Source organism: Lagopus muta, chromosome 7, assembly GCF_023343835.1.
Source record: "Lagopus muta isolate bLagMut1 chromosome 7, bLagMut1 primary, whole genome shotgun sequence".
In the NCBI taxonomy this organism is placed as follows: domain Eukaryota; kingdom Metazoa; phylum Chordata; class Aves; order Galliformes; family Phasianidae; genus Lagopus; species Lagopus muta.
The window spans coordinates 2,740,238-2,764,513 of NC_064439.1; the positions used below are offsets into that span (position 1 = coordinate 2,740,238).

Here is a 24,276-nt window from a genome sequence, read left to right on the forward strand (position 1 = left end):
AGCTTGTAAAACCTCAGGGCTGCAAAGCTTCTTCAGGAAAACAATCATGAGACAACTTTTGTCTTGGAATGACCTTCATGTGAGAGCCTTCGAGTATCTTCCTATCTATGCTCTGTGCTCCCAGTTCATCCCCACAATCCCTGCTGAGGCTCAGAGCGTACTGTCTCATCAGCACAACGGGGCTCTCATGCATCCTGCCCTCTCCAGTGCCCAGAAAGTTTGTTTTTTCACCTGTTTAGTTTTTAAACCTTCCACGAGGATAATGTGACATTAGAGTGGAAAAGCTATCACTGCTGTGCAGGGGAGGAATTGCAGAGCCATAAACTGCTCCCAAAATAGAGCAGATGATGTGTCAAACCGCCCAACCATCTAAATGCTCCACGAGCTGACCTCCATGCGACATAAAATAGGGGCTGGGTGAAATGTTTTGAGGGGAGGGAGAGATGCAAACCCCTTCAGCCTTAACCTGCACTTGTTGCTGGAAGTTGCCATTTATTCAGAAGTTGTTTAGGAAAATGTCAAGGCAGCAGCTGAGACTTCCAGGTCTTAAGCATGAAAACAGGGCTTGAGGAAGGAGGAGGAAGTAAGACAACAGGAGTGTGAGCTGTGCTGAGGAGCTCTGTGCTCACTGTGCTTTCATCAAAATCTTCTTTAGCCTTTCAGCCCGCCAGCTTTTGAGATTTTGGTGTTTGGTGAATAATCTGTATTTCATTGCTGTGCTGCTGGGTGTGTGTGCACGTAGGGCTATCCTCAGGCAGCAAGGGAAGCTGCTGTGTTAGCTATGAGGAGCTTCTTCCTCTGCTGCCAATCTCTGTGGTCTGGGCAAGGACAGCTCCATAACTGAGGCATCTGTTGAGAACAGAGAGGGCAGTGTTTGGGATGGACAGCACGATTTATATGACAGACGGACCAGTGAGGAGGAGGAGATGGGGAGGGGGAATGAAGAAGCCAAGTCCTGTTGCGTGATTTGCACCAGGGAGCTGTTAAATTTGGGAGATAAGGCTTAACAAAAGGCTGGCTGAGGTGTTAGAGAGACAAATGGGCAATTCATTACAAAGTCAGATGCGTTCCCTGGCAGGAGTGGGTGGAAGAGACTGACACTAACACATGCTGGCCGTGCTGGCGCTGGGGCCGTGCGAGGCATGCCCATGTCCTGGAGTGCTGGGGGTGCCCGTGGGTGGAGGGCTGCGTGGGGCTGAGGAGGTGAGGTGGGCAAAGTGAGCATGGCAGCACGAGCAGAAGTGAGGGAGGTGGTTGTCTCCCTCTGCTGTGCCCTCTTGGGGCTCTCAGCATGAGGAAGATGCTGAGTTGTTGGAGAGAGTCCAGAGGAGGGCCGTGAGGTTGCTCAGAGGGCTGGAACACCTGTTTTTATGAAGGCAGGCTGAGGGAGTTGGGCTTGTTGAGCCTGGAGAGAAGTGGACTCGGAGAAGACCTGATTGTGGCCTTCCAGTACCCAAGGGAAGCTTATAAGCAAGGGGAGAGCAACTTCTTACTCAGACCAATAGCGATAGGACAAGGGGGGAATGGTTTTAATCTAAATCTCTCTTTAGTTTGGATATGAGTAGGACATTCTTTACTCAGAGGATGGTGAGGCACTGGCAATGCTGCCCAGAGAGCTATGGGTACCCCATCATTGGAGGAGCTGAAGGCAGGGCTGGATGGGACCCTTGGCAGCATAAGCTGGTGGGGGTGTTGGAACTGGATGGGCTTTATATTCCTTTGCAACCCAAAGTGCTCTCTGATGCTGTGGGCTGAAATGAAGATTTCTTCATCAAAATGTGGACATCTAGAGAAGCTAAGGAGAAACGGGACAAATGGTATAGCCTGTGTGGTTTGGACAGTCAGTGATGTAAAGGCTTCCTGAAGCAGGAGGCTGCATTTGAGTCCTCATGTTTAATCACCCACCTGGGTGATTAATCCCTTTTGGAATCTATACATTTAAATTTTGGGGTTTCACAGTAGCTGGTGATAGAGAGTCTTGAAGTTTAATAATATAGTGTTAGGGGGATAGGAAGGAAGGGGGATATTAGGGTCTGAACATCCTGCATTTATTTTTAATGCTGTTCTGGCCTGAGTCAGCATGTTGGATTCCTATAAGTGAGTGTTCCCCAGCCCTGGACAGGTCTGCAGGGTGTCAGTAGGCTTCATGCAGAAGATTGAGTGCTGGACAGCCAGAAGTACGGACAGGAGTTGTTCCAGGCACTGGAACTGCCTGCGTGAAGAAGTGCCCTTACCCTGCGTGTGGTGCTTTTTGAAGTTGTCTTTGTAAAGCTGCTGGAATGAACATAAAGGAGCACCAGTGCAAAAAGCATGATTGGAAAATGTTAGTAAGGTTTTCTTTCTGGTCTTCACTCTTCACATTTTGAATTCTATATATCGTTTGCTAAGGGCAACTCTCTCCAGACAAAGGAAGATACCAAGAAATCCATGAACTTTGGATTTCTTTGCTCAGAATGAGAGCAGAACTGCTGCTTCAGTTTTATATCACAGATGAATTTCTGCGTCTTGGAATTTGATCTCTATGGTAGGAGCAGATGAAACAGGGTTTGCTTGTAGTTTAACTCTTTGTTGCAAGAATATTGTACAAATGCTGTATTGCATTGTGTGATCTATTATGTGGCTTTCTGGTCCTCAACCCTACCAGAACTGATTCAAAAGCAAGGCAAGGGCAGGCATGCTTGTTTATGTTCTTGTGAATGTGATCTATGTTTTAAGTTATGGAGAGGTGTTAGGCCCAATTTTGGACTCAAATGAACCGCTCTAATTCAGGGAGGGAGTGGAGTTGCTTTTATACTGCAGCAAGGACCTGAGATCCTAATAGGGTAAATAAAACAAGGTTTTTATTTTCTTCTCCAGCCTCATTACTTCATTTTCTTCCATCGCATTGCTCCGCATTCACTGTTTCTCTGCGCTGAAACTCCCAGCTACAGGCTGTGCAAGATCTGATAGGAAGCATGTCAATAAATACAAAAACATTAAGCAAGAAACAAAGCGTAAAGACAAAATAAAAAGCCATCAGTAGCCAGAATAGTGAGCAGCCGGGGACAGCGGGTGAGTAATTCCTGGCACCAGCTGGGAAGGGTGAAGCTTAATGCCGTCTTAAATCGGCAGCGAAAGCCCCTGCTGCTGCCTGGCCCATGCATTCCACTGGCACCGCAGTTCACCGGCTGGTTTTAAGTTGGGTTAAAAATCCTCCATAAATCTGGCTGATTGCTGTTTCATTCTTCAGAGGATGAAGGGGAGAGGAAACAACCTTCCCTTCCTCTTCTCTCCCTGCCTCTGCCCGCTTGCAGGCAAAATAGGTTGTTTGCAATGGAATTTGGTTACAGGCAGCTCTTGGTATTAAACTACCTGGGAGCTCCCAGCTAGTACTGAATTATGAAAAAACAAGTTATTCCCCCTTCCACAAAAAAAAAAAAAACAACAAAACAAAACAAAAAAAAACAACAGCAGGGTTTTCTGGAGGTCATTTGGGAACTATTGGGTCCTTCACGGCATGAGCTGTATGTATTACAAAGGAATCATAGAATTATAAAGATTGGAAAAGACCTCTAAGATTCCAAAGTCCCGCCATGCCCACTGACTGTGTTCCTTAGTGCCACATCTCCATGACTCCGGAACACCTCCAGGGATGGTGGCTCTACCACTCTGCCTTACTGCTCTTTCTGAGAAGGAATTATTCTCGATGCCCAACCTGAACCTCACTCATGCAATTTCAGGCCATCACCTCTTGCCTTTTCCCAGCTAACAGTGATACAGCACCAACCCCCATCTTGTTATACCTTCCTTTCATGTGATTGCAGGGAGCAATAAGGTCTCCCTTGAGCTTCCTCTTTTCAGCTCAGAGAGAGCTGAGAAGCTGCTCCCCATCAAACTTACGCTCCAGACCCTCGCAGATCCGTTGCCCTTCTATGGACACACTCCAGGGCTTCAGTGTCTTGCAGTGAATGGCCCAACACTGAACACAGCACTTGAGATGCAGCCTCACCAGTGCCAGAACAGGGGGTGATCACCTGCTCCTGCTGGCTGTGCTATTGCTGACACAAGCCAGGATGCTGCTGGCCTTCTTGGCCACCTGGGCACGCTGCTGGCTCATGTTCAGCCAGCTGTCAGCCAACACCCCCAGATCCTTTTTCTCTGTGCAGCTTTCCAGCCGCTCTGCCCTAAGCCTGCAGCATTGCACGAGGCTATTGGGACCAAAGTGCAGGACCTGACACTTGGTCATGTTAAAGCTCATACAACCTCAGTCTGTCCAAATCCCTCTGAAGGGCCATCCTTGCTCAGGCAGATCAACGCTTCTTCCCAGCTTGGTGTCATCTGCAAACTAACTGAGGGTGCACTCAATTCTCCTCATCCTGAGCATCAGTAATATTGCAGAGGCTCCTAGGGCTGGTCCTGGTCCGAGCCTTGTCCCTGTCATCTCTGTCCTGGTGAATCTCAGCTCTGATATTTGCCAAAAATAAAAGTGCAAGGACTGGAAACTTCCTGAATGAGGTTTGTTGTAGGGAGGGGGAAGAAGGGTTGGGGTATTGCGGCTTTGTGGTTCAGGCACACCACTGTGGGTTGGAAGAGCAAAGCTCAGTTCCTTCCTCTGCTCTTGGGCTTCTCTGTGATTGCTTATGCCCTCCTTGCTGGGAGGGAGAAGGGAAGGCATCTCTTCCTTCCTCCAGGGGAATGCTGTCATTCAGAACTTGTACGGCCTTTCTGCTTCGCATGAGTGGGGAATGCTGCAGCTGCAGTATTTGCTTGTGGTGTTTCTGGTTGCCACAGTGCAAAAATAGCTATTCCTCACAGCACCTTGGTCCTGTGGGCCTGGTGAAGGAATGTGCCATAGCATCCCCAGCCCTCCACAGCTCCGTATCTGAATGGAGTCACGTATTCCCTGCACATTCATTGAAATTTTTTTTGCTTTCATTAGCTAGACCTTCATATGCCATGCATCAATTTTTTTTTTTCGTTTTTGGGGGGAAGTGGGGAAGGAGGGGGGGTAATTTGTGCAGGAGAAACTGCAGGCATGATTTAGCATGAAGTTATATGAAAGATTATTTATATGCATAGCAAGCATTCTGTGCTTGGGAAGCAACCACCCCATATCTTGCCCCATTCACAGAAGAATCCCAAAGAGAACTTAAAGTTAGGGTCCAGCTCTTTCCTCAGCTGGGACATCTACCCTGTTGAGGTTTCCTCTTGCTTGGTCTGCTGCGTTCAGCAGCCTGGGTGAAGTCCTCTGACTTCTGTGTGAACTTCAGCTGAAGCAAAAATGAGAAACTCAGATGTAAACAATATCTGTGGTAACACCTGGGTCTGAAAAGTGCTTAATGATTTTTGGGATCAAAGAGTGGTTGCTGCAAATCTTAGAAGCATTCAGGAGGGCTATGCTGGACAAGAAAAGCTAGAGGTCTGCAGCAGCAGATGCTTTCTTGGAGAAGCAGTTGTTTAGTCTTTTCCCTGGATGCTGGGAATGACTCCATAGGCCCTGAGAGCCTGGCAGGTGTGTGTAGCAGGATGCTTACAGGACTGCTCCTCTGTCCCCTTATCCAGGATGGCAAGAGGGCTCAGAGAGAACGTTCTCACTGTGTGGATATGTTGAGGCAATCTGAGCACACTTCATGAGTAATGCAGACTCACACCTCCTTTCCTGGAAAGTAGGATCTACTGGTTGGGAAATTCTTTGTTCTGTATTTTGTCTCCTCCTTATTGTCTCAACTCCTATGTTCAGAAGGAGAACCAGGCACCTGGAGGTGTTTTCTTCTGTCAGGATCTCAATCATAGGAGATGGCTGCTTCCATCTCCATACAGTGAGGTTGCAGAGGTCTGCTGCTGATGGCACGTGTTGCTGGAAGTGTGTGATGTTGGTAATTGTGTGGTGGGATATGTACTATTTCTAAAGGAGGAAAACAATGTTTGAGAGGTTGCCATGTGTGCTGTGGTATTGAGAAGAAGATAAGGATCAGAATAGCAATTGAGGCATGCTTGCCATGAGAATAGCTGTGTTCACAACCTGGGTTTCCGAATGTTTGTTTGTTGTTTCTTCAATGGTCTCCAACAGCAAGGCACCATTGTTGGTGGAGAATGGCATGGAGAGGATAAAAGGAGAGGTGCACACACACAGAGTGGTGAGGAGGTTGGAAATGGCTTGGAAGGAAGAGGATTAGCATGTGCATAAAGGGATTCGATCTGTGGATGATGAGAAGAAATCTTGAAAAGTGTCCGGATTAGGGAAGCTGATGATCAGGCTGAGCTAAAAGAAGCAAATACTTCTATGATCAGTCGATCTTTGTGGTGGAATATAATTCATTCTGAGGTGTAGCAGCTGAAAAATCACAGAAACACCAAGGTTGGAAAAGATCTACAAGATCATCCAATCCAACCATCCATCCATCACCAATAGTCTTCTCTAAAACACAACATCCAAATGTTCGTTGAACACCTCCAGGGTCAGTCACTCCACCACCTCCTTGGGCAGCCCATTCCAGTGCCTGACCACTCTTTCAGAAAAGTAGTATAAAATCCTTGGATCCAAGGAGAATACCTTGAGTGGTTTTTTGTTTTTTGGTTTTTGGTTGTTTTGAAGGTGTTCCATGGGATATGGGATTTCTGTGTGTGTGTGTACTTCAACCAGTGTAGGAAACCTGCACTGTAGCTTGGAGAATTGCAGTGGATTTTGAAACTAGTATGTATGGGTTTTGATTCTGTAATCTAAAGATGAGGTGGCAGTGGATGTGAATGTATGAACACAGGTAAGCACTGTATGTTGCAGCAAAAATGCTTAGCTCTGACTTTGGTGCATAGGGAAAATGTTGAGTTATGGTGCAGGCATTGTGGAACTGTAAAAACAAACAAACAACAAAATCAAACAGACCCACACAGGCTAGAATGAGATATTTGACTGAAGAGTTGATTCTTCGATGATCAACCATTCTTAGTTTGCCTGGACTTCTGACCTCTTGCTCTTCAAGCAGCCATTGGCCTTTGTGGGATGGAGAGGGAGCATGGTAGGCCAACTCAGGAAAGCTTTGTTGTAGTGTGGAATAATGGCAGTGGGAGAGAGAATGGGGGTTTGTAGGTTGGTGGGTAGAAGAAGCAGCAATACGTGCCTGGAGTCCTGCATAACTCAGTCTGGCTCCTTGAGTTGTAGAGTCATCAATTTTGGAATTGCAGTGAAGAGCGTTAATGCATGCTGCTTCTCAGCTTCTCAAAACCTACTCCCGTATTGTTAGAAGAAAAGAAAGAGATGATAGAGTAGAACAAGGATCGGAAGAGGTGCAATACCGCAGGAAAAACATTCAAGGAAGAACTGAAAATAAAATCAACTGGGGCCTTGTACAGATGTACCGAAGATAAATCTCCTGGCAGAGAAGGAAGCTGCAGGGTAGGAATGCAATATTTCAGCAGGGCTGTCATTCCAGGCGGGTATAGCAGAGGCGTTTCCTCGCAGCTCACCTTGGCTCATGTTGCTGGCGGCAATTGCAGAGGAAACTCTTGAGTGTGTCAAAAATAAGAGTGCTCTCACAGATCTGTGCAGGCTCCGTGTCTCTGACTTGTCTCCCTCAAATTCCCACCAGGGAAGACCCCGTAACATAAGAGAAAATACTGGGAAACGTATAAAAGAATGAGCTGGTGCAATGAAGAGCCTTCCAAAATGAACTGAAAATAGGATCTTTGGAGAAGGGCAGTGAGTCCTAATAGAGTGCATGACCAAAGCAGATGAATGCCACCAGCAGTATTAGTGCAAACCCAGTAGTTCTTGCCGTTTACAGCTGGGATAATAAACTTCTGGTTTCTGGACTTCAAAGCAGTGAGGGATTGAACTGGAAGGAGTTTGGAAGGAGAATGATGTTGGCAAGGTTCCCCTGAGCTGAGTGATGTGGGACTGGGCAGCGAGGTCCTTCCTGAGATGTGGATGGATGGTGCAGGCATGCTCAGAGCAGAAGGCAGGTGAGGTGCACAGAAAAAGAGGACAAAATCTCAATCTTACCCTGCAGCCCTCACGGAGACCAAAGTTAACTTACACAGAGTTAAAGCTTCCTGGGTTGTGAGCAATTGGCTGTTTGGTCTCTCTCCAGGTTCCTGGTGGACAAACGTACCTTCATCTGATGCTCAGCCTTCTCAATCCAATGCAATAGAGCAGAGTGCTGGCTATCTTTCTAACAACAGAAGTTGTAGACTGGGTGAGCAATAAAAAATATATTAAATAAACAAATAGCCCCTTTTCCCCCCATCCTGAATGATTTTCTTGGAAGGAACAGCTCAGCCTGTGTGAGGAACTGAGAAAGCATCCAACTCTGACACCGTTGCCTTACAGGACCTCACTCAGCCTAGGTTGCATAAAAGGGCTTTATGGGATTACAAAGGTTCCATGCAGTGGCAGCTCCGAGGCAGTGTTTCAGGTGGGGCCACCAGCTCTGCCTGTGCTTGTTTACTACTGATGTGTGGCTTCTTTCTCACCCATTTGGTTTTTGATGTCTGTTTTCTGTGGTGGATGAGGACTGAAGGTAGCATGCTCCTCAGTGCAGAGTTGGGTCAGGAAGCAGGCTGAGCAGGTGGGAGAAGTGCTCTGCTATCCATCGTGTTGGTGTGGTGTCTCTGTGTTGTCCCAGGCAAGGGTGAAGAGGGAGTTTGGAAGTGGAGATGCTGGCCCAATGTTTGCAGTTTATATGGTGTTGCCTGCGTTATCCTGGTTATCAAAACTGATGAACTTTCACCCAAGCCTCTGCACTGTGCTTCTGCACAGTGAAAATGGCATATTGTCAGCAACATCCCATTTAATGTTTCCATTTCCTATTGTTTTCCATGGCTTTCCACCTGCAAATCAAAAGCAGGAGCCAGAGCCTTGTCCTCTGGCTTTGTGCAGCACAATGTATCCTGTTTTCTACCTTCTCCTTGTTCCAGACTCTTCATTTTGTTCTTTGGCTGACTCTTACTGGGACCCCTGACAGTGCTGCTCAGAGAGCTGTGGCTGCCCCATCCCTGGAGGTGCCCAAAGCCAGGTTGGCAGCATGATCTGATGGCAGACAACCCTGCCCATGGCAGGGGAGTTGGAACTGGATGATCTCTCAGGTCTCTTCCAATTCACAGCCATCATGTGATTGCCTTTAAGAAATCCATGACTTGCAGTATCTCAAAGGCAAACATAAAATGGGAGGAATGTAAAGGGGCTCCAAACTGCTGGTTGCTGTGCAAAACCTTGCCTGTAGGATCAGCTCCTGTATCACTCCCCCTGACTTCTACATGATACATGGAGCTTGTGCTTTCCAGGACATTTTGCTCACCAGTACCAGCTCAGTTGGAAAGGTGAAAGAGAGGTAGAAAATGGGTTATGTCTTCTCTGCCAGCAGAGGATATATATCCCTTACACCAACTAGGAAAGCTTGTAGGATTGAACCTTTGGGGGAAAAGAATTGACGAGGGCCAGGAATGAATATCTTGGAGATTTTGTTACAGGCATTTACTACTGCAAAGCTTGGATCGAGCCACCTCTCTCATAAGCATAAGTGGTTAATGAGGCCACCAGGGCCAGGTGATGTCCCAAGTCCTTGGGCAGCACTCAAGCCTGAGTCCACACAGTGCAGAGCGAAAATGTGAGGGTTAAGATTTGTCAGTGTCTTTATCTTTCTAGGAACAGATTTTTTGGGGGGAAAAAAACCTTTTTGGGGGAAAATTTGCATAAGTCACACTCCTTTATCGCCTTTCCCACAAATCACTTTGACTCTTCATTTTTTTGGTTTCTATCTTGATTTTATGTTAAATCACCTCATTAAATGATCAGGAATAATTGTCAGCTGTACCACACGTGGCTCAGGTCAGTGCCAGCTGTTTATGGGAGGTTTGGGAATCAAGGCACCATAGGTGCATGGCTCGTGGGATTGCCTTCCTGGCAGGATGCATCCTGTTAATTACAGTGGATTCCTCATTGGAAAAGGAACATCAAGCTGCTGTTCTTGAGAGTTTTTAAGCATTTCCGTGGTCACTCAGTGTTTGGTGAAGGTGATGAGTGTGTGCTCTGCTCCCATGCCTGCCACCTTGTTTCTCCTGATGGGTCTTGGTCTATGCTCGCTGCACATGCCCATCTGCACAGGGCTGCATTGCATACAACATGTTTTAATTTTGGCTTTAAGCACTTCTTCCTTCCATTTTGGCTGGGGAAATGTGTCTTCAGGTTCTTCAGAAACCTTTTTTAGTTATCCCCATTGACTGCATGCACTGGCACCTGGCCGGAATAGGGCAGAGCCAGGAGAGTGGGGTGCAGACAGCCCAGCCAGCAACCCACTGCTGAGCCCAGCAGATGTTCCTGCAGCCTTCCTGCTCCCCGGGGCCGATGCCAGCCTGGTCCTTTTCCAGCAGCTCGTCACTTGACACCGGGAACAGTACGCTGGCTTCTTTTGTTGCACATTTGGAAACCTTGTGCAGGGGAGAAGAGAAGGACACGTCTTTCTGAATTTCTTCAGGTCATTTTGTAGGCGTTGAGCTCATTCTTCCTTGTTAAAACCTTTTGGCATCGTCGTCTCTCAAAGTGTATCCTGCTTGCAAGCCTCGATCCGTGACTGAATTTTGTGTAGGGATCTCTCCTGTTCTTCTGCTTAGGGTGGAGTGGCTGTACGTGCTCTCTTGGTGTGTCTCCTGGGGTCTGGTGGCACAAGTCACCTTCCCAAGCTGGTTCTGGCTCTGCTTGATGCCCTGAAATGACTATTTTCTTTTTTAGTGCACAAGAGAGTAGCTGCAGTGTTCTTGCCTTCTTGCTAGTTTCCTGAATTCATGCACTTATGTACCTTCTGTAATTTTTTCCCTATTTCAGTTTTAAATGAACTGTCCTTTGGCAATTTTGAGTTTGACAGACGTGGCGATTGCCAAGGTCTTTCATCCAGACGAGCTCCGTGGAGAAAATAAATCCATGTATTGCTTCTTACCTCCCTGTCATGCATAGACTGCAGAGAGCCTTGCTGTAAAATCTCTTCTCTCCCACTGCATCCCAGTGGGTGCTCAGCTCATTCTCACCCTTTACCCCTCTGTTCCTCTGCAGGCTGACGGGCAACGAACCCCTGACCATCCTCCCTCTGACCTCAGAAATGGAGGAAGCCGCCGTCAAAGCCCACTACAAAGTCTGTGACCGCCTGAAGCTGGAGAAGAAGCAGCGCAGGATGTGCCGGCGGGACCCCGGCGTGGCAGAGACCCTGATGGAGGCCATCAGCATGAGTGCACTGGAGTGCCAGTACCAGTTTCGCTTTGAGCGTTGGAATTGCACCCTGGAGGGCCGCTACCGGGCCAGCTTGCTAAAGAGAGGTGAGTGGGATGGGGGTTTGCTTGGGGCTGCTGGTACCTCCTGCGCTGGTGGGCTTTCCTGCCATTTTGCACAGCAGTCATCCTCATGTCATTGGAGAGTTCTCTCCTCAGGGCTCTAAAAAGAGCTTCATAGAGTCATATGATGGTTTGAGTTGGAAGGGACCTGAAAGATCATCCTGTTCCAACCCCTCTGCCATGGAACAGGTTCCCTCCCACCTGATCAGGCTGCCCAGGGCCCCATCCAACCTGGCCTTGAGCACCTCCAGGGATGAGGCATCCACACCCTCTCTCAGCAGCAGTGCCAGGGCCTCACCGCCCTCTAAATAAAGAATTTCTTCCTAGCATCTAACCTAAATTTCCCCTCTTTTAGTTTAAATTCATTCCCCCTTGTTCTATCACTATTAAACCATGTAAAATTTCAGTTCCCCTCCTGCTAATAAGCTCCCTTTGGGTTCGGGAAGGCTGCAAAGAGATCTCCCTGGAGCCTTCTCTTCTCCAAACTAAATAAGCCTAAGCTTTGTGGAAGGTAAAGACAAAGCCAGGCATAGCTCATCTGTTCAGTCTGTGGCTGTGATGGATGTGCTCGTATCAAAGGAACCTCTGCCTGCCTCCCATCACTGACCACAGCTCCTCTGTATGGAGGCTGGAGATGTTTGTTCATACGTCTGCAGCCAGAAGCTCTGTGTGCTCCTTGCTTCTGCTGGAAGTTGAGCCATTGCTGTAGGAAAAGAGATTTAAGGTCCCAAAGCTGTGTTGTCTTTTTTTTAATTATGTTTTAAAAACTATTTTATTTCTCCTATTCAAGAAAGAAAGTGGGAAAATGCTTTGGTAAAGGAATAAAGACAAAATGGTGGGGGGGAAGGTCACGATGCAAGGCACAAACTCAATGCTTCCATGCCCTGCTCTGCTCTACCTGTGCAAAAGCTCCCTGGCTGTGAGCAGTGAGTGATGCCCACACTGCTTCCAGGTGGAGATGACCAGAATCTGATGGAGAGTATTAGAGGAGCAGGTGGTGCGTTCTGTCTGTTTCCTTTGCACTGCCTTGTGTAGCCCAGCTCTCTTGCAGCCTCTCAATGAAATCATACAGTGGAATCAGAATAGCTTGGATTGGAAGGAACCTCAAAAATCATCGAGTTCCAATTCTTCTGCCAAAGTCCAGTTCTTATTGCTGGACTGAAGCTAACCATGCAGTAGGCCCACTTCACAGGTGGCTTCCCTGGAACTTGAGGGCTTCAGTGACTCCCAGAAAGTCTCGCCTTCAGTAACTGGACCTAGAGACCCAGAGTCTGACATGCTCAAAGATGAATTTGGAGCTCTGCAGTGCTCCCTCGTTCCCTAAGAAATGGGAAGGAGCCATCCAGAAGCTCTAGGGCTCAACTAATGCACTGTCACCGACTGCGATGGAAACAAGGAGCGTCCTTATGAAACCCAAGAGGTGCAGCCAGAGCTGCAAGACGTTTAAAAATATCTCTGCATGCCAGAGGAGTCCCTGGATTAGTGGCGCCTTGGGAAACCCAAGCACTTTCTCATGCTGACACCTGGAGGCCACAGCTTGCTCCTTCAGATGTGCCCTCAGCGAGGGGAAGGGGTATTCCAGAGCAGCCTGGAATTTTGCTGCTGGAAAACACTGCTGCAAACCATCCCAGCTCCTTGTCAGGACACCATTTAATAAATGGTAGCACTGAGGGTTGCAGAGCTCGGCCTGCTGTCTCATTCTTCCATGCTTTATGCCCCTGCAGCATCTCAGCCCGCCACCGATGCTGTAAATCCTTCAGGTGTTGTTCCCAGAGCACGGCTCACAGCCCTGTAAATCTTTCTCCTCCTCTCCAGGAGCTGCTGGTTCCTGGTTCGGCATTGCAACAAGCGATACCCCCAGGGCAAAGGGGTATGGCTATAACCCACTATGACACAGCTATTCCAATATATCAGTGGGGGAATGTTTTTCTTTTTTCCTCCAGAACTTCATAGAGAGGAAAATAAAGAACAACAACAACAACAACATAACCACAAATGTTTTACTTAAGAAAACTTTCTCCCTCCATTGTTCCTCTCGGTCCTCAGCACAGCCCAGCTGCTGGTTTGCAGTTTGGGCTGATGCGGCCCGTTTCTTAAAATAACAGGAGATTGTTCAAGGGACTCGTTATCCTGTTCGGATTCTCGCGAACGGTTTTGGAAAGGGCTGAAAGGGGATAGCTGCGGATGGCAGGCTGTCGATGCACCAGAATGCCTGCATTGATTTAAAGCTCATTATCTTGTTACAGCATATCTCGGTGCAATCAAATAGTGCACGGCGGAGATGGCTTTAAATCTGGCCAGAGCCAAATGTCACATGGACTTGCTTGGGAGCTGCCTGAGCTGCCTGTGGGCGAGATGATACCCGCGCTGATGGGCACTGGGCATCTGTGGGCTTTCGGTGATGGAGAAGGGGAGGAGGAGAGCTGAGGCTGATGAGGGGATTGGCAGAGGGAAGCCTGGCTCCGTGTCAAACCCAGTATGCAGTGTGGTGGCAGGTTGCACGGTCAGCGCTCCCAACTGGGAGGCCTTGGTGCAGATTGTGGATCTGTGTTAGCTGCTAACTCAGGCTGACGCCTGGCTCTTTGCTGCTAATTACAGCAGCTCAGGCTCACAACGCCTGGCTCTTTGCACTGCTCCATCAGGGACTTTCTGTTAGCATGCAGCTACCTCTCCATTTTGCAGCATGAGCAGTAGTAGTAGTGGAAGGAGAGCAGTTCTACAACTTGCAAGCACAGAAGCTTGGTAGCATCACTCTTAGGCATTCCTAGCACGTAGCTGAGAAAAAGTTGAATCTAGCCAATAAAAGATGGGAGCTGCATTGTTGGTGTTTTCTGCCCAGAGTTTGATGGTCCTCAAATCCACAGGTTTTTGTGGTTTGAATTAAATAAAGAATTCCTTCACTGCTCTCACTGAGACAGTTTGTGATGCTGAAGATGTTTCTGGTGTGCTGGAGGACATGGTGTAACTTCAGGGGGGAAAACGAATGGGAGAAAAAAAAAATTTGCTTTCTCAAAGCTAATCACTCTTTTCTGTGTCCCCAGCAAGTGTGGAGTCAATCCTGTTTTATTTCAGTCTTCCTCCCTGAGAGGGAAAGGGTTTCTGCTCTTTTCCAGGTGAACAGTAGGAGTGCTGGACAATTTCTAACGCAATGTGTTTTGAGCCAAAACAGGACCTCTTTCTCCAGGACTGGACTTTCATTTTTCTGCTGCTGAAGTTCTACCCTGTGCATCCAATTGTTCTATGGGAAGGCAGGCTCTGGGGGTGGGCCAGGTTAGTGCCCCATGAGCCCACTTGGACTATCATGATTCCTCCCAAGGACCAGTTCCAAAAATGACCTGGCAGTGTCTCTGCATGTCCTTGGTTGACACACTAGTTTACAGATATATCCACTACTGTCACCATCCACTTGTGTTATTTTTGAGTGGGGGATTTCTTGAGTTAGATCCAAAGCTGTTCTGGAATTGCATCTCAAATATGCAGTCGTTTACTGCTTCCATAGACGGAGAATGAGGAGCTATAAATACTGACATGTTTGCTTTTTTATTTCTGTCTTTTATCATTTGTATTGAAATCATGGGTCTCTTTTGGCCTCAGTTTACCCACTGGGGGGAGGCAGATGCTGTTGCAAGTGAGCATGGAGGTATAAGAAAATGGTTGTACATGAAAAGTTTGAGGTCCAAATGCTTCTTCAGGTCTGTGAGGTACTGCCTTGGGTGACAGGCTGATTACTCATTGCTTTCCAGCCCTTGTGTGCCTTTTGTTAACAATTTTGTTGGACCTGATTAAATCTTGGTGATTTGTTTTTCTGGGAGGAGAGGAAAGCCTTCATGATTTCCACTCCAGTCATCAAACTGGAAATCTGTGCTAGGTTCCTTCCGTTTGGTGGCCCCTTAGTAGCAGTACTGCCATACCATGATGATGACACCATCATGGACTGTCCAGATCTTGCTTACCTACTCCTATTTTCAAGCAGAGACTACAGAGCGACAACCACATAACGACAAATGTGTGGTTTTGTTTATAATACTGGTTTGTGCCACCTCATTTGTCACCCTCTTCTCTGCCCTTATGAGGTATAGCTGGAGTACTGTGTCTGGGCACAGGGCTCCCAGTCCAGGAAGGAAAAACATAGCTGTTGGAGCAGGTCCAGAGGAGGGCCAGGAAGATGCTCAGAGGGCTGGAGCATCTTTGCTAAGGGGAAAGATTGAGGGAGTTGGGCTTATTTAGTTTGAAGACAAGAAGACTCTGGGGAGACTTCAGTGCAGCCTTCTTGAACTCGAGGAGAGCTTATTAGCAGGAGGGGAACTGAAATTTTACATGGTTTAATAGTGATAGAACAAGGGGGAATGAACTTAAAGAGGGGAAATTTAGGTTAGATGCTAGGAAGAAATTCTTCAGAGGATGGTGAGGCCCTGGCACTGCTGCTGAGAGAGGGTGTGGATGCACCATCCCTTGAGACGTTCAGGTCCAGGTGGGATGGGGCCTTGGGCAGCCTGACCTGGTGGGGGGCAACCAGCCCATGGCAGTGGGGTGCTGGAGGGGGGTTTGTGCCTGGGTGAACTTTCAGGTCCCTTCCAACCTTAGCCATTCTATGATCCATCATTCCCTGTTCTCTACCATGTAGAGAATCACGTTGTCATCTCTACTATCAGTGATACGTGCAGAGCATGGCATTGCTCAAACCTTGTCATGATTTTCACTTCAGTTGCCGTAGTTCCTTGGTTCCTTTCTTTGAAATAAAATCCTTGCTCCAGCCACAATTATAGCGGCCTCTTTTTTCCTTCCAGGTTTCAAGGAGACAGCCTTCCTCTACGCCATCTCCTCTGCAGGGCTGACACATGCTATGGCCAAAGCGTGCAGCGCGGGCCGGATGGAGCGCTGCACCTGCGACGAGGCTCCTGACCTGGAGAACCGCGAGGCTTGGCAGTGGGGTGGCTGCGGTGACAACCTGAAATACAGCAACAAGTTTGTCAAGGAGTTCTTGGGGAGGAAGCCCAACAAGGACCTGAGAGCCAGGGTGGATTTCCACAATAACCTCGTGGGCATGAAGGTGAGTCGTTGGATGCAAAATGCGTGGTGCCTTCCTTCTGCAGGAGGTGTGAAGTCCGATTAGGTCTATGCCCTGTTTTGATCACTGTGCTTCAAATGACTGGTGAGGGACCAGAAGGAAAGAAAAGGAACTTTCCAGATCTGGAAAATGAGACGAGGAGAAAGATTGCTGGTTTTGCATAGGAAGAAGTGGGTCTTACAAGGGGATGGCAAGACAGGTCATCTAAATTTGTACCAAGTTATGATGGGCAGGAAAGGATTTACTCCGCAATACTGCAGGTGGAGATTGAGAGATGCTTTCCTTGAAGCAGTGCTGCAGATCATGGATAGCATAGCATCTCCATAGGCAAGTTTCTTTAAAACTTGGTGGACAAATATTTGGTGGGAAACCAGGGCAGAGCTATTCCTCTCTGACTGATTCCAGTCCTAAAAATCCCTTTTACCTTCCACCCAGAGATGCTGTGTTTGCAGCTGAGAGAACTCAGGTGTGCAGTCTGTTTTGTTTTGTTTCTTTCCTCCTATCCTTATGCTGGAGGGTTTCCTGCTCTTTTAACCCATGCTCATCCCCATGAGGCTTTGCCCTGAGTGTTGTAAAGGAGAAAATGTGTGCTGGCTCATCCCAACAAGAGATGGGAAAGAAAGGGGCTTTCCACCTTCTCCCATCAATTACTTGGAGGTACCTAACCTAGAGCTGCTTGCACATGAAAATCGCTCAGATTGGCCAGCACAGGTGCTTAGGATCAGTGTTCCATTGCACCGACCTCATAGAGGAACATACTGTAAGGCTATAAATAGCCTTCAAGCCTTGTTATTGTCCGTGTGATTGGATGGAGGGTTGAGGCTGAGATGGGGACCTGGGTCTCCAGTTTCCCAGGCAAACGCTGCCCAGCCAGTTGTGCATTCTAGGAATCACCACCCCAGCTCAGTTGTTCCTGTGCATATGCATTAAATGCCATTCATTGCAATGGAGTTGGGGCACTGAATGCCCCAAGAATGCCACTAGTGCGTGCTGGCCAGCAAAAAGTCTCCCCCTGTCCCCACCACCAGATGCTCCCAGACAGCGCTGAGATCAGGGTTAGAAATATCCTGGATTTACTTGGTGTCTGGCTTTGGCTGACAGCTTTTCTGCCTCTGGATTAAGAGGCTCAGTGCCTCTGAACTCCTGTTGCAGCTCTTTGGCGTGTGAAACAGGCTCTGCGGAGTGATGAAATCTGTTTTAATCCTTGTGTTTGATTGTTTCTGAGGGCATATCCTGTAGGAAAGACTCTTTGGGCTTGGCTGTGCAGCAACTGGAACAGAATATGGGGAAGGTGGTCCGTGAGGGCTGTGATTTCACGCTGTAGAGAGCTATGAGATGTCTCTGCTCTACTCCTTTTCCAGATTCACATAATAGAGTCTCATCAGAAACCACACGAATGAAAGTTTAGGTGCCATGGGAATGCTTTTGTAAATCCATATACATCTCCCCTCCAGCACTGCTGGGACTGATGAACTTTCCCAAGGGATTTGATCTAACTCCCAGTGTTCTCCATCCCACTACTGCAGGGAGGATGCCCACATGGAGCCGAGACCCAGTCTTGGATTTTGGTTAGGCATACCTGGTTGTCAGCTCCGCTCTCCACTCTCCATGTGGTTTTAAGCTAAAGGAACTCCAAGCATGAACTGAAGAGGGGGAATCTCTTCATGATGCCTGAGTTTCTTCCTGATCCCACTGGGATTTAGATCCCAGGGCAATGGGAGATGTCAGGGAGTCTCTTGCATCCTCTGCCTCCACTTTACTTGGCACAGTCAGGCCCTGCTCTTTGGCAGTGGTTTCTAAGCACTAATGTAATATCTGCAGCTAAACAGCTGAGTAACAGTTGTGACGGTTGTCCAGACACTGAGAGCCCTCATGGCGATCCAAGTCAAAGACCTTTGCTGCAGGTCAGTGATCCAGCATTCCTATTTTTGTCCACCCACGCCGTGCTGTCAAGCTGGTATTGCTGCCTGACGGCTTTGCCTTGCCTATTTGCAGTGGCAGTTGAAATGATTTCTGCTTACGTTTCTAGGGTAGTTGTACCTTAGTGTGGTTGAGAGGCAAGCCAAGCAGCTCACCAGGCTCACAGCTGCACTGAGAAGCCAGGCAGAAAACAAGGGAATTTTGCTTTCAGGAAGAAGAAGCTTTTATCAGGGTGTTGGTTAATGATCAGGAGAACATATGTCTGTGTAGTCAAGATACGTGGATCTAAAGCATTGGCACAACGTGGTGTCATTGAGATGACAATCAGAGATGTTTGGAGTTGGGATGGGAGTTGAGAGTTGCCCAGCATGCAGTACTAGGCTGAATTACTGTCATTTTCCTTGATAAAGACACTGAGTTAAATATGAAACTCAACATCTGTCCTTAACTCTTTTTTTCTCCGATGAAGCTGCCCATCAGCTGACTGCATTCTTACAGACTTTCCAACTCTTGCATATCTGGAGATACTAACCTAGTGACTACGAGGATCTAAACTACTTTGAAGCAATCTAGTTTGTTTATTTGGGTAATAGATCATATTCTTTTGATTTGATGTGAATCCAAAGCCACACAGAAGAAGGGTAAATATCTTTGCTTTGTGCTGTTTTGGAACAGAGTGCCAATTAAATGAGAAAGATAGCCTTCCAGCCTCTAATGTCTTCACTGTCCCCACGAGAAATGGAAGGATGATTTCAGGCAGGAGCCTGAGGCACAGAGTGCCTTTTCCCAGGTTATTTAGGAAGCTGATGATGGAGCAGGAGGTAGAGACAAGCACTCGTGAGTTTCTGCTCAGCACCCACTGTTTTTCCTCAAACCAAACCTCAGATTTCATGTCTCGTGAAACCATACAGGCGTGAACTGAAACCTTGGCTGTGCTACAAACTGTTTGGGCTTGTGCTGGGCATTGGACAAGGAGACTTTCTTTTCCAGTACTTTTCTACAGGGCTTGCAGCTGTGCCTGCCCACGCTGGTGTAGGTACAGTGTATACATGGGGGTATGTGTGTTTGATGGTGGTAGAGGAATATCTATCAAAGATATAGCACAAGCTTGGTGGTCTCTCAGTGATTCGTAGCAACATATAACCCTTCCCATCTAATTACTCCCAACCATGACAAATTGTATAAATAGTCCCTTGAGACCCAGCAAAAAAAAAAGAGACTTGTGCTTAATAGACTTATTTGGCAACAAACACTATTCCCTCCTGGTCGAGACGGCAGTTTCTCCATGGTGTCACACTAGCAAACAATTTGCATCTTTCTGGAAGGGTGACATTATCCTATCCCGCCTAGTTTTAGTGTCTCTTGGTAGAAGTTCTCATTTAATTATTATTTTACTTCTGTTTTTAACAACCTTGATGGGCCAGCCGTAATTTTGCCACCACCAATGAAATAATCACTGAACATGTTGTGCCCATGATGGCTTACAAAGTTATATGATATGACCTCAAGTGCTAATGAAAGGGCGAGCTTGTCTAGCGCAAGGATGAGGTAATTAGACCAAGACTTCTCCAGCCTTCTCTTTATTGAAAAGTAGGAGCTCTGAATAGACTACTTATTAAAAAAGCAATTTCCCTTCCTTTGCAAAATCTACTCTCGCTCATTCAGCTATTCTTTCCGAGAGGTCTTGGGTGGAGAGGATGTGTGCTGGGCGGGAGTGGAGTGTGTGTGTCAAGGGGATGGGGGTGATGGAGGGGAGAGAAGTCAACTGCATTAAAGCTCCGCTGCCAGCAGTGAAGTTTCTTGGTTATATTAAACGAAGCACAGGAAGCCTTGCTGAGGCTCTCTTCTTCTCTATATCCTCCCCCCCCTCCCCCCTTGTACACACAAGTGCAGCCCTCTTTTGTAACCCATTAATGAAAAGTTGGAATATTAGAGCACTCAATTAGTTCCACTGGGTTCGAGTAAGTGATGTTTTAATTAAATTTGCCCAGTTTCTCAGCAAAGTATCATTAAACATGACTTTCCAACTCCCTCTCTGGAGCGTTGCTAAGTTTCTTAATCCCAGGAGTGCTGACCTCTTCCAGAGGTATGTCTGGTCAAGCATGTCTTGCAGATCCAAGGGGCACTATTAAAGACGGCTGCTATTATCCAAGGGAAAAAAAAAAAATGTCATGTTCTCATTCCCTTTTTCCTTTATACTTTCAGAAGGAGGGACACAAGCAAGCCTTTGCCCTCAGGACCCTAAAGTCAGGGGTTTAACCAAAGGCTTCTTGGGATCTGCGGGTGTTCAGTGCAAAACTATGTGAGGATGGAAAAGGGGAACGAGAAAATTCTTCCCTTAAAAGTCTCACTTTGGGCAATATCTCCCTTTAAAATTGTTTCCCTTCATGAAGCTTCCTTTATTGTTTTCACACAATACTGACCTGCATGTTTCAGTCTTGGAAACTGTTTTGGAAGCATCTTTGTCGCCCTTTTTGCTGCAGGGCTCCAGACCTGTCCTGAGGCTTGTTACACCTGCATCTCTGAAACCATGTGGGATGTTTTGCAGAGGCTGGTGGGGAGTGCATGGACTTTGTTTTGCTTTTGGCTTGCTTGTTTGGAAGTCCATGCAAGGAATGGCTTTTCTCCTAAGACAGTGTTGGCAGAGATCTCAAGGGTTGAGCGTGCCTCCTGCTCTGGAGATAGACTCTCTATATCAGGTGGATGTTTGCCCTGCTATCATCTGTCTGAGGAACTTCATGAAGTATCACATAACGTGTTATCAGAGAGCACCACCCTCTTCATTGCTGTATCTCCATTTTACAGAGGGGAAACTGAGACCCAGAAAGATTAAGTGACTCACTAAAGGTCACACACAAGTGTAGCTTGGCACCCTGGTCTCCTGTTGCAGAGACAGTGTTTGCAAGCACCTCCAACCCTATCTTGTATGGTTCCCACTGGAAAGCATGATTCCAGTCAACCTCTGGAGTTTGTTGAACAGGTACTTTCAATTGTAATCTCACAGTTTTCCAGTACCCTCAGAAATAGTGTTATAATTGTTCCTTTTGATGAGGCAAATCCATCTGAACTTACTAACACAGCAGGGGTGTTGAAACTGGATGAGCATTGTGGTCCTTTTCAACCCAGACCTTTCTATGATTCTGTGATTCTTTCAGGTAGAGATTGGCTCAGCCAAAGTCATTCTAAGGCTTTGGGATCAACACTCTGGAGGAAAGCATTTGCTGTGTTCCATAAGCAATGGCAGTTGGTTGTTTATGCAGAATTTTCTCAGCAGGTAAAATAAGAATGCAGCTGGGGAAAGAATTAACGTGCTCAAGTTGAAGAAGAGTTATGTTATTGTATGTTTCTTATACGTTTGTGTTTTAACTGGTATTTCACTAACACTGGAGTGAGAAGAATGGTGGCAAGGGACACAAATTCTGAAAAAGCAGTTTGAGGACAGGCTCAGAAAAAGGGCTTTTTTTGAAACAAGATAAAAGGTGAAAGAAGAGGAAGGAAGGAAAAAAAGGAAAGGAAAAGAAAAAAAAAAAAGTATGCTAGCAATCTGTGAAACTCTTGTACTTCACCCAATGGTAAGATCATTGGAAAGCGACAAGGGCACTGAGAAGAAATGGGGATGGTGGCTGTGGTCCAAAACAAACACCAATATTTGAGCCGAGACAATAACTAATCCTATTTAAATTGAAGGAGGATACGTATGTCGAGGATGGAGGCACCTCAAAGCGCTGTCGGAGGGCAGGCTTTTTCCCTGGGCACACTGTAACCCTGCGGAGGTTCATCAGCTCCCTCCTCTCCCCCAAACCATGGCGAATGGGTTGGAGCCCCGCAGCCGCAGCCCAGCCATGACGCGGCTCTAACCCAGGAATTCCCACGGCCGCGTCCCGGCTTCGCACTGCTGCTGCCCAGACGAGAGTTGTCTGAAAACCACTGCCTGAGCCCCGTGACCCAGCTGGGAATGAATGGCAATCTGTCCTCGGCGTTTCAGCTAAAACACTGAGAAATTGTGTGTTGCAGCATGTCTGAGACTGATCATTACAGGGGCACTTAGTCTGACCTTCGTAGCAAACCATTGTTGTGAGGAAGGATTACATGTTGCATAGCAATGCTCTGCTGTGATCCCTTTTCCCTATGGCTCTTATAAAGGCATTTGGGCAGGCGGTCCTGCGGTGCTATCTAATTTCCTCAGAGCAACAAGCACCAATAAAGACAGTCCAGTCTTGCTGTATCATAATTGTTTTCCTCATTGTGCTTTTGTCGGTATTTGCTATTCTCACGACGAGATCAATGGGGGTTTTTGTTCCCAAGTCAAACAAACTGATTTGCTTACAGAGCTTTATTTTCCTCCCAAACTGCCATCCTATTTGTGAGACTACCAGAGCAGGTGCTTGCTCAGAGTGGGAGGACATAATTTCAATGTGTGATGCTGTCCTGTCCCACTGGTTGCATTTATTCAAGTTCATTTTCATAGTGGAGTATTTCTAGAGCATATAAAACGATAAGGATTTAAATGTCCCAGGGTGTTGTTCCTCCTTTCTGAGCTGCTGTGACTCTGCTGATGTGCGGTTGCCGTGGTGTTTAAGACATGGCATGACATATTTGGCACTTTGGATTTAAGTTGATACATACATGTGACAAGCATGCACACGGCTGCTCAGCATTGTATAGATGAAACATGGTTGTTCAATAAGTGGTGATGTCGTGTGTGTTGTAGGAGAGGCTCATGTCTCTGTAGGATGGAGGCAGATGGGCTCTGAACTGTGTGGCTGCCTCAAACAGAGAAGAGGAGCTACCTTGATTCATAGCATCATTATGGTTGGAAAAGACAACTGTGATCATCTCATCCAACCGTCAACCCATCACCACCATGCCCACTCAGCCATGTCACTAAGCTTGTGTTAGTCTTTTTCTGCCTTCTGCATCCTAGACTTTTTTGGTGGCAAGGGTGAATTAACTGAGACAGGTGAGGTTTAGGCTGGATATTAGGAGGAAGTTTTTTCACACAGAGAGTGGTGAGGCACTGGAACAGATTGCCCAAGGAGGCTGTGGATGCTCCATCCATGGAGGCATTCAAGGCCAGGCTGGATGAGCCTGGTCTGCTGGTCGGTGACCCTGCACATAGGAGGGGGTTGAACCTAGATGAGCATTGTGGTCTTTTGCAACTCAGGCCATTCTATGATTCTGTGAAATTATTCTAGCCTGGAAATCCCTCCAGGTTTGAAAGCATGGTGTAGACATTCACCCACCTGTCCTGGTGCTCCAATGTTGCTGTGAGCAAAGTGATGGCATTTCACAAGGTCAAAGTGTCCTGTAAGTAGGAGCTGGATTTAAGTGTTTCTTATAGGACCATTCAACAAGAGGTGGAGAGTCTTTGGAAGCTGGGGAATGAGATAGGAAATAGAAAGGCTTTGCCAAGATTCATTTTGGCTGGTGGGTGGCAAGGTGCTTGTAGGCAGCAGTTCTCCATCACACGTCGCCTTGAGGAGCTGGATTGTGACTGACAGCACCAGAGGAGGCAGTCTGGGGAAGATATTTTTCTAGGATTTTCACTATAACTGCCTCGTAACATTCTTGAGCCCTTCCCTGCCCTTCACAGAGAAGCTTTATGGGATGGTTGAGATGCACCACACTTGCACAGTGGCCATGTGAAAATCCACATGCTGGATTTTGTGAGCTAGTGCATTCATGAGAATAGAGACAATGAAAACTTTTTATACTTGGGTCCATCAGTGCATGACACCCACGTTCTTCCAGCCACAAGTCGATGAAGAGCTAGGAGTGGGCCAGGAAAAATAAAAGAATGGACTTATTCATTAGGGGATTTGTTCATTGCTATTTAAGTCCAAAGACTTTCCTAAATATATGCACCTAGTAAAATTTGAGATGCCCTGGCAGATATGTCTGGAGAGGCAGCTGGTGGCAAAGTACAATGTTTTACAGTGCCTAAAGTAACATTAGATACAAATTTTTAGACACCTGAATTGTACTCTGAGGAT

At 47.1% G+C, this 24,276-nt stretch overlaps 1 protein-coding gene across 1 annotated transcript in view; it reads left to right on the forward strand.

Annotated features, from left to right (window-relative positions):
* The window catches only part of WNT9A (Wnt family member 9A), a 50,423-nt gene that overhangs the window by 21,797 nt on the left and 4,350 nt on the right, over positions 1-24,276 (forward strand). Inside the window, exons 2-3 of the mRNA XM_048951642.1 lie at positions 11,021-11,280; positions 16,083-16,345. Of these exons, the coding sequence (XP_048807599.1) occupies positions 11,021-11,280; positions 16,083-16,345 (523 nt within the window). The remainder of the gene's footprint in view (positions 1-11,020; positions 11,281-16,082; positions 16,346-24,276) is intronic.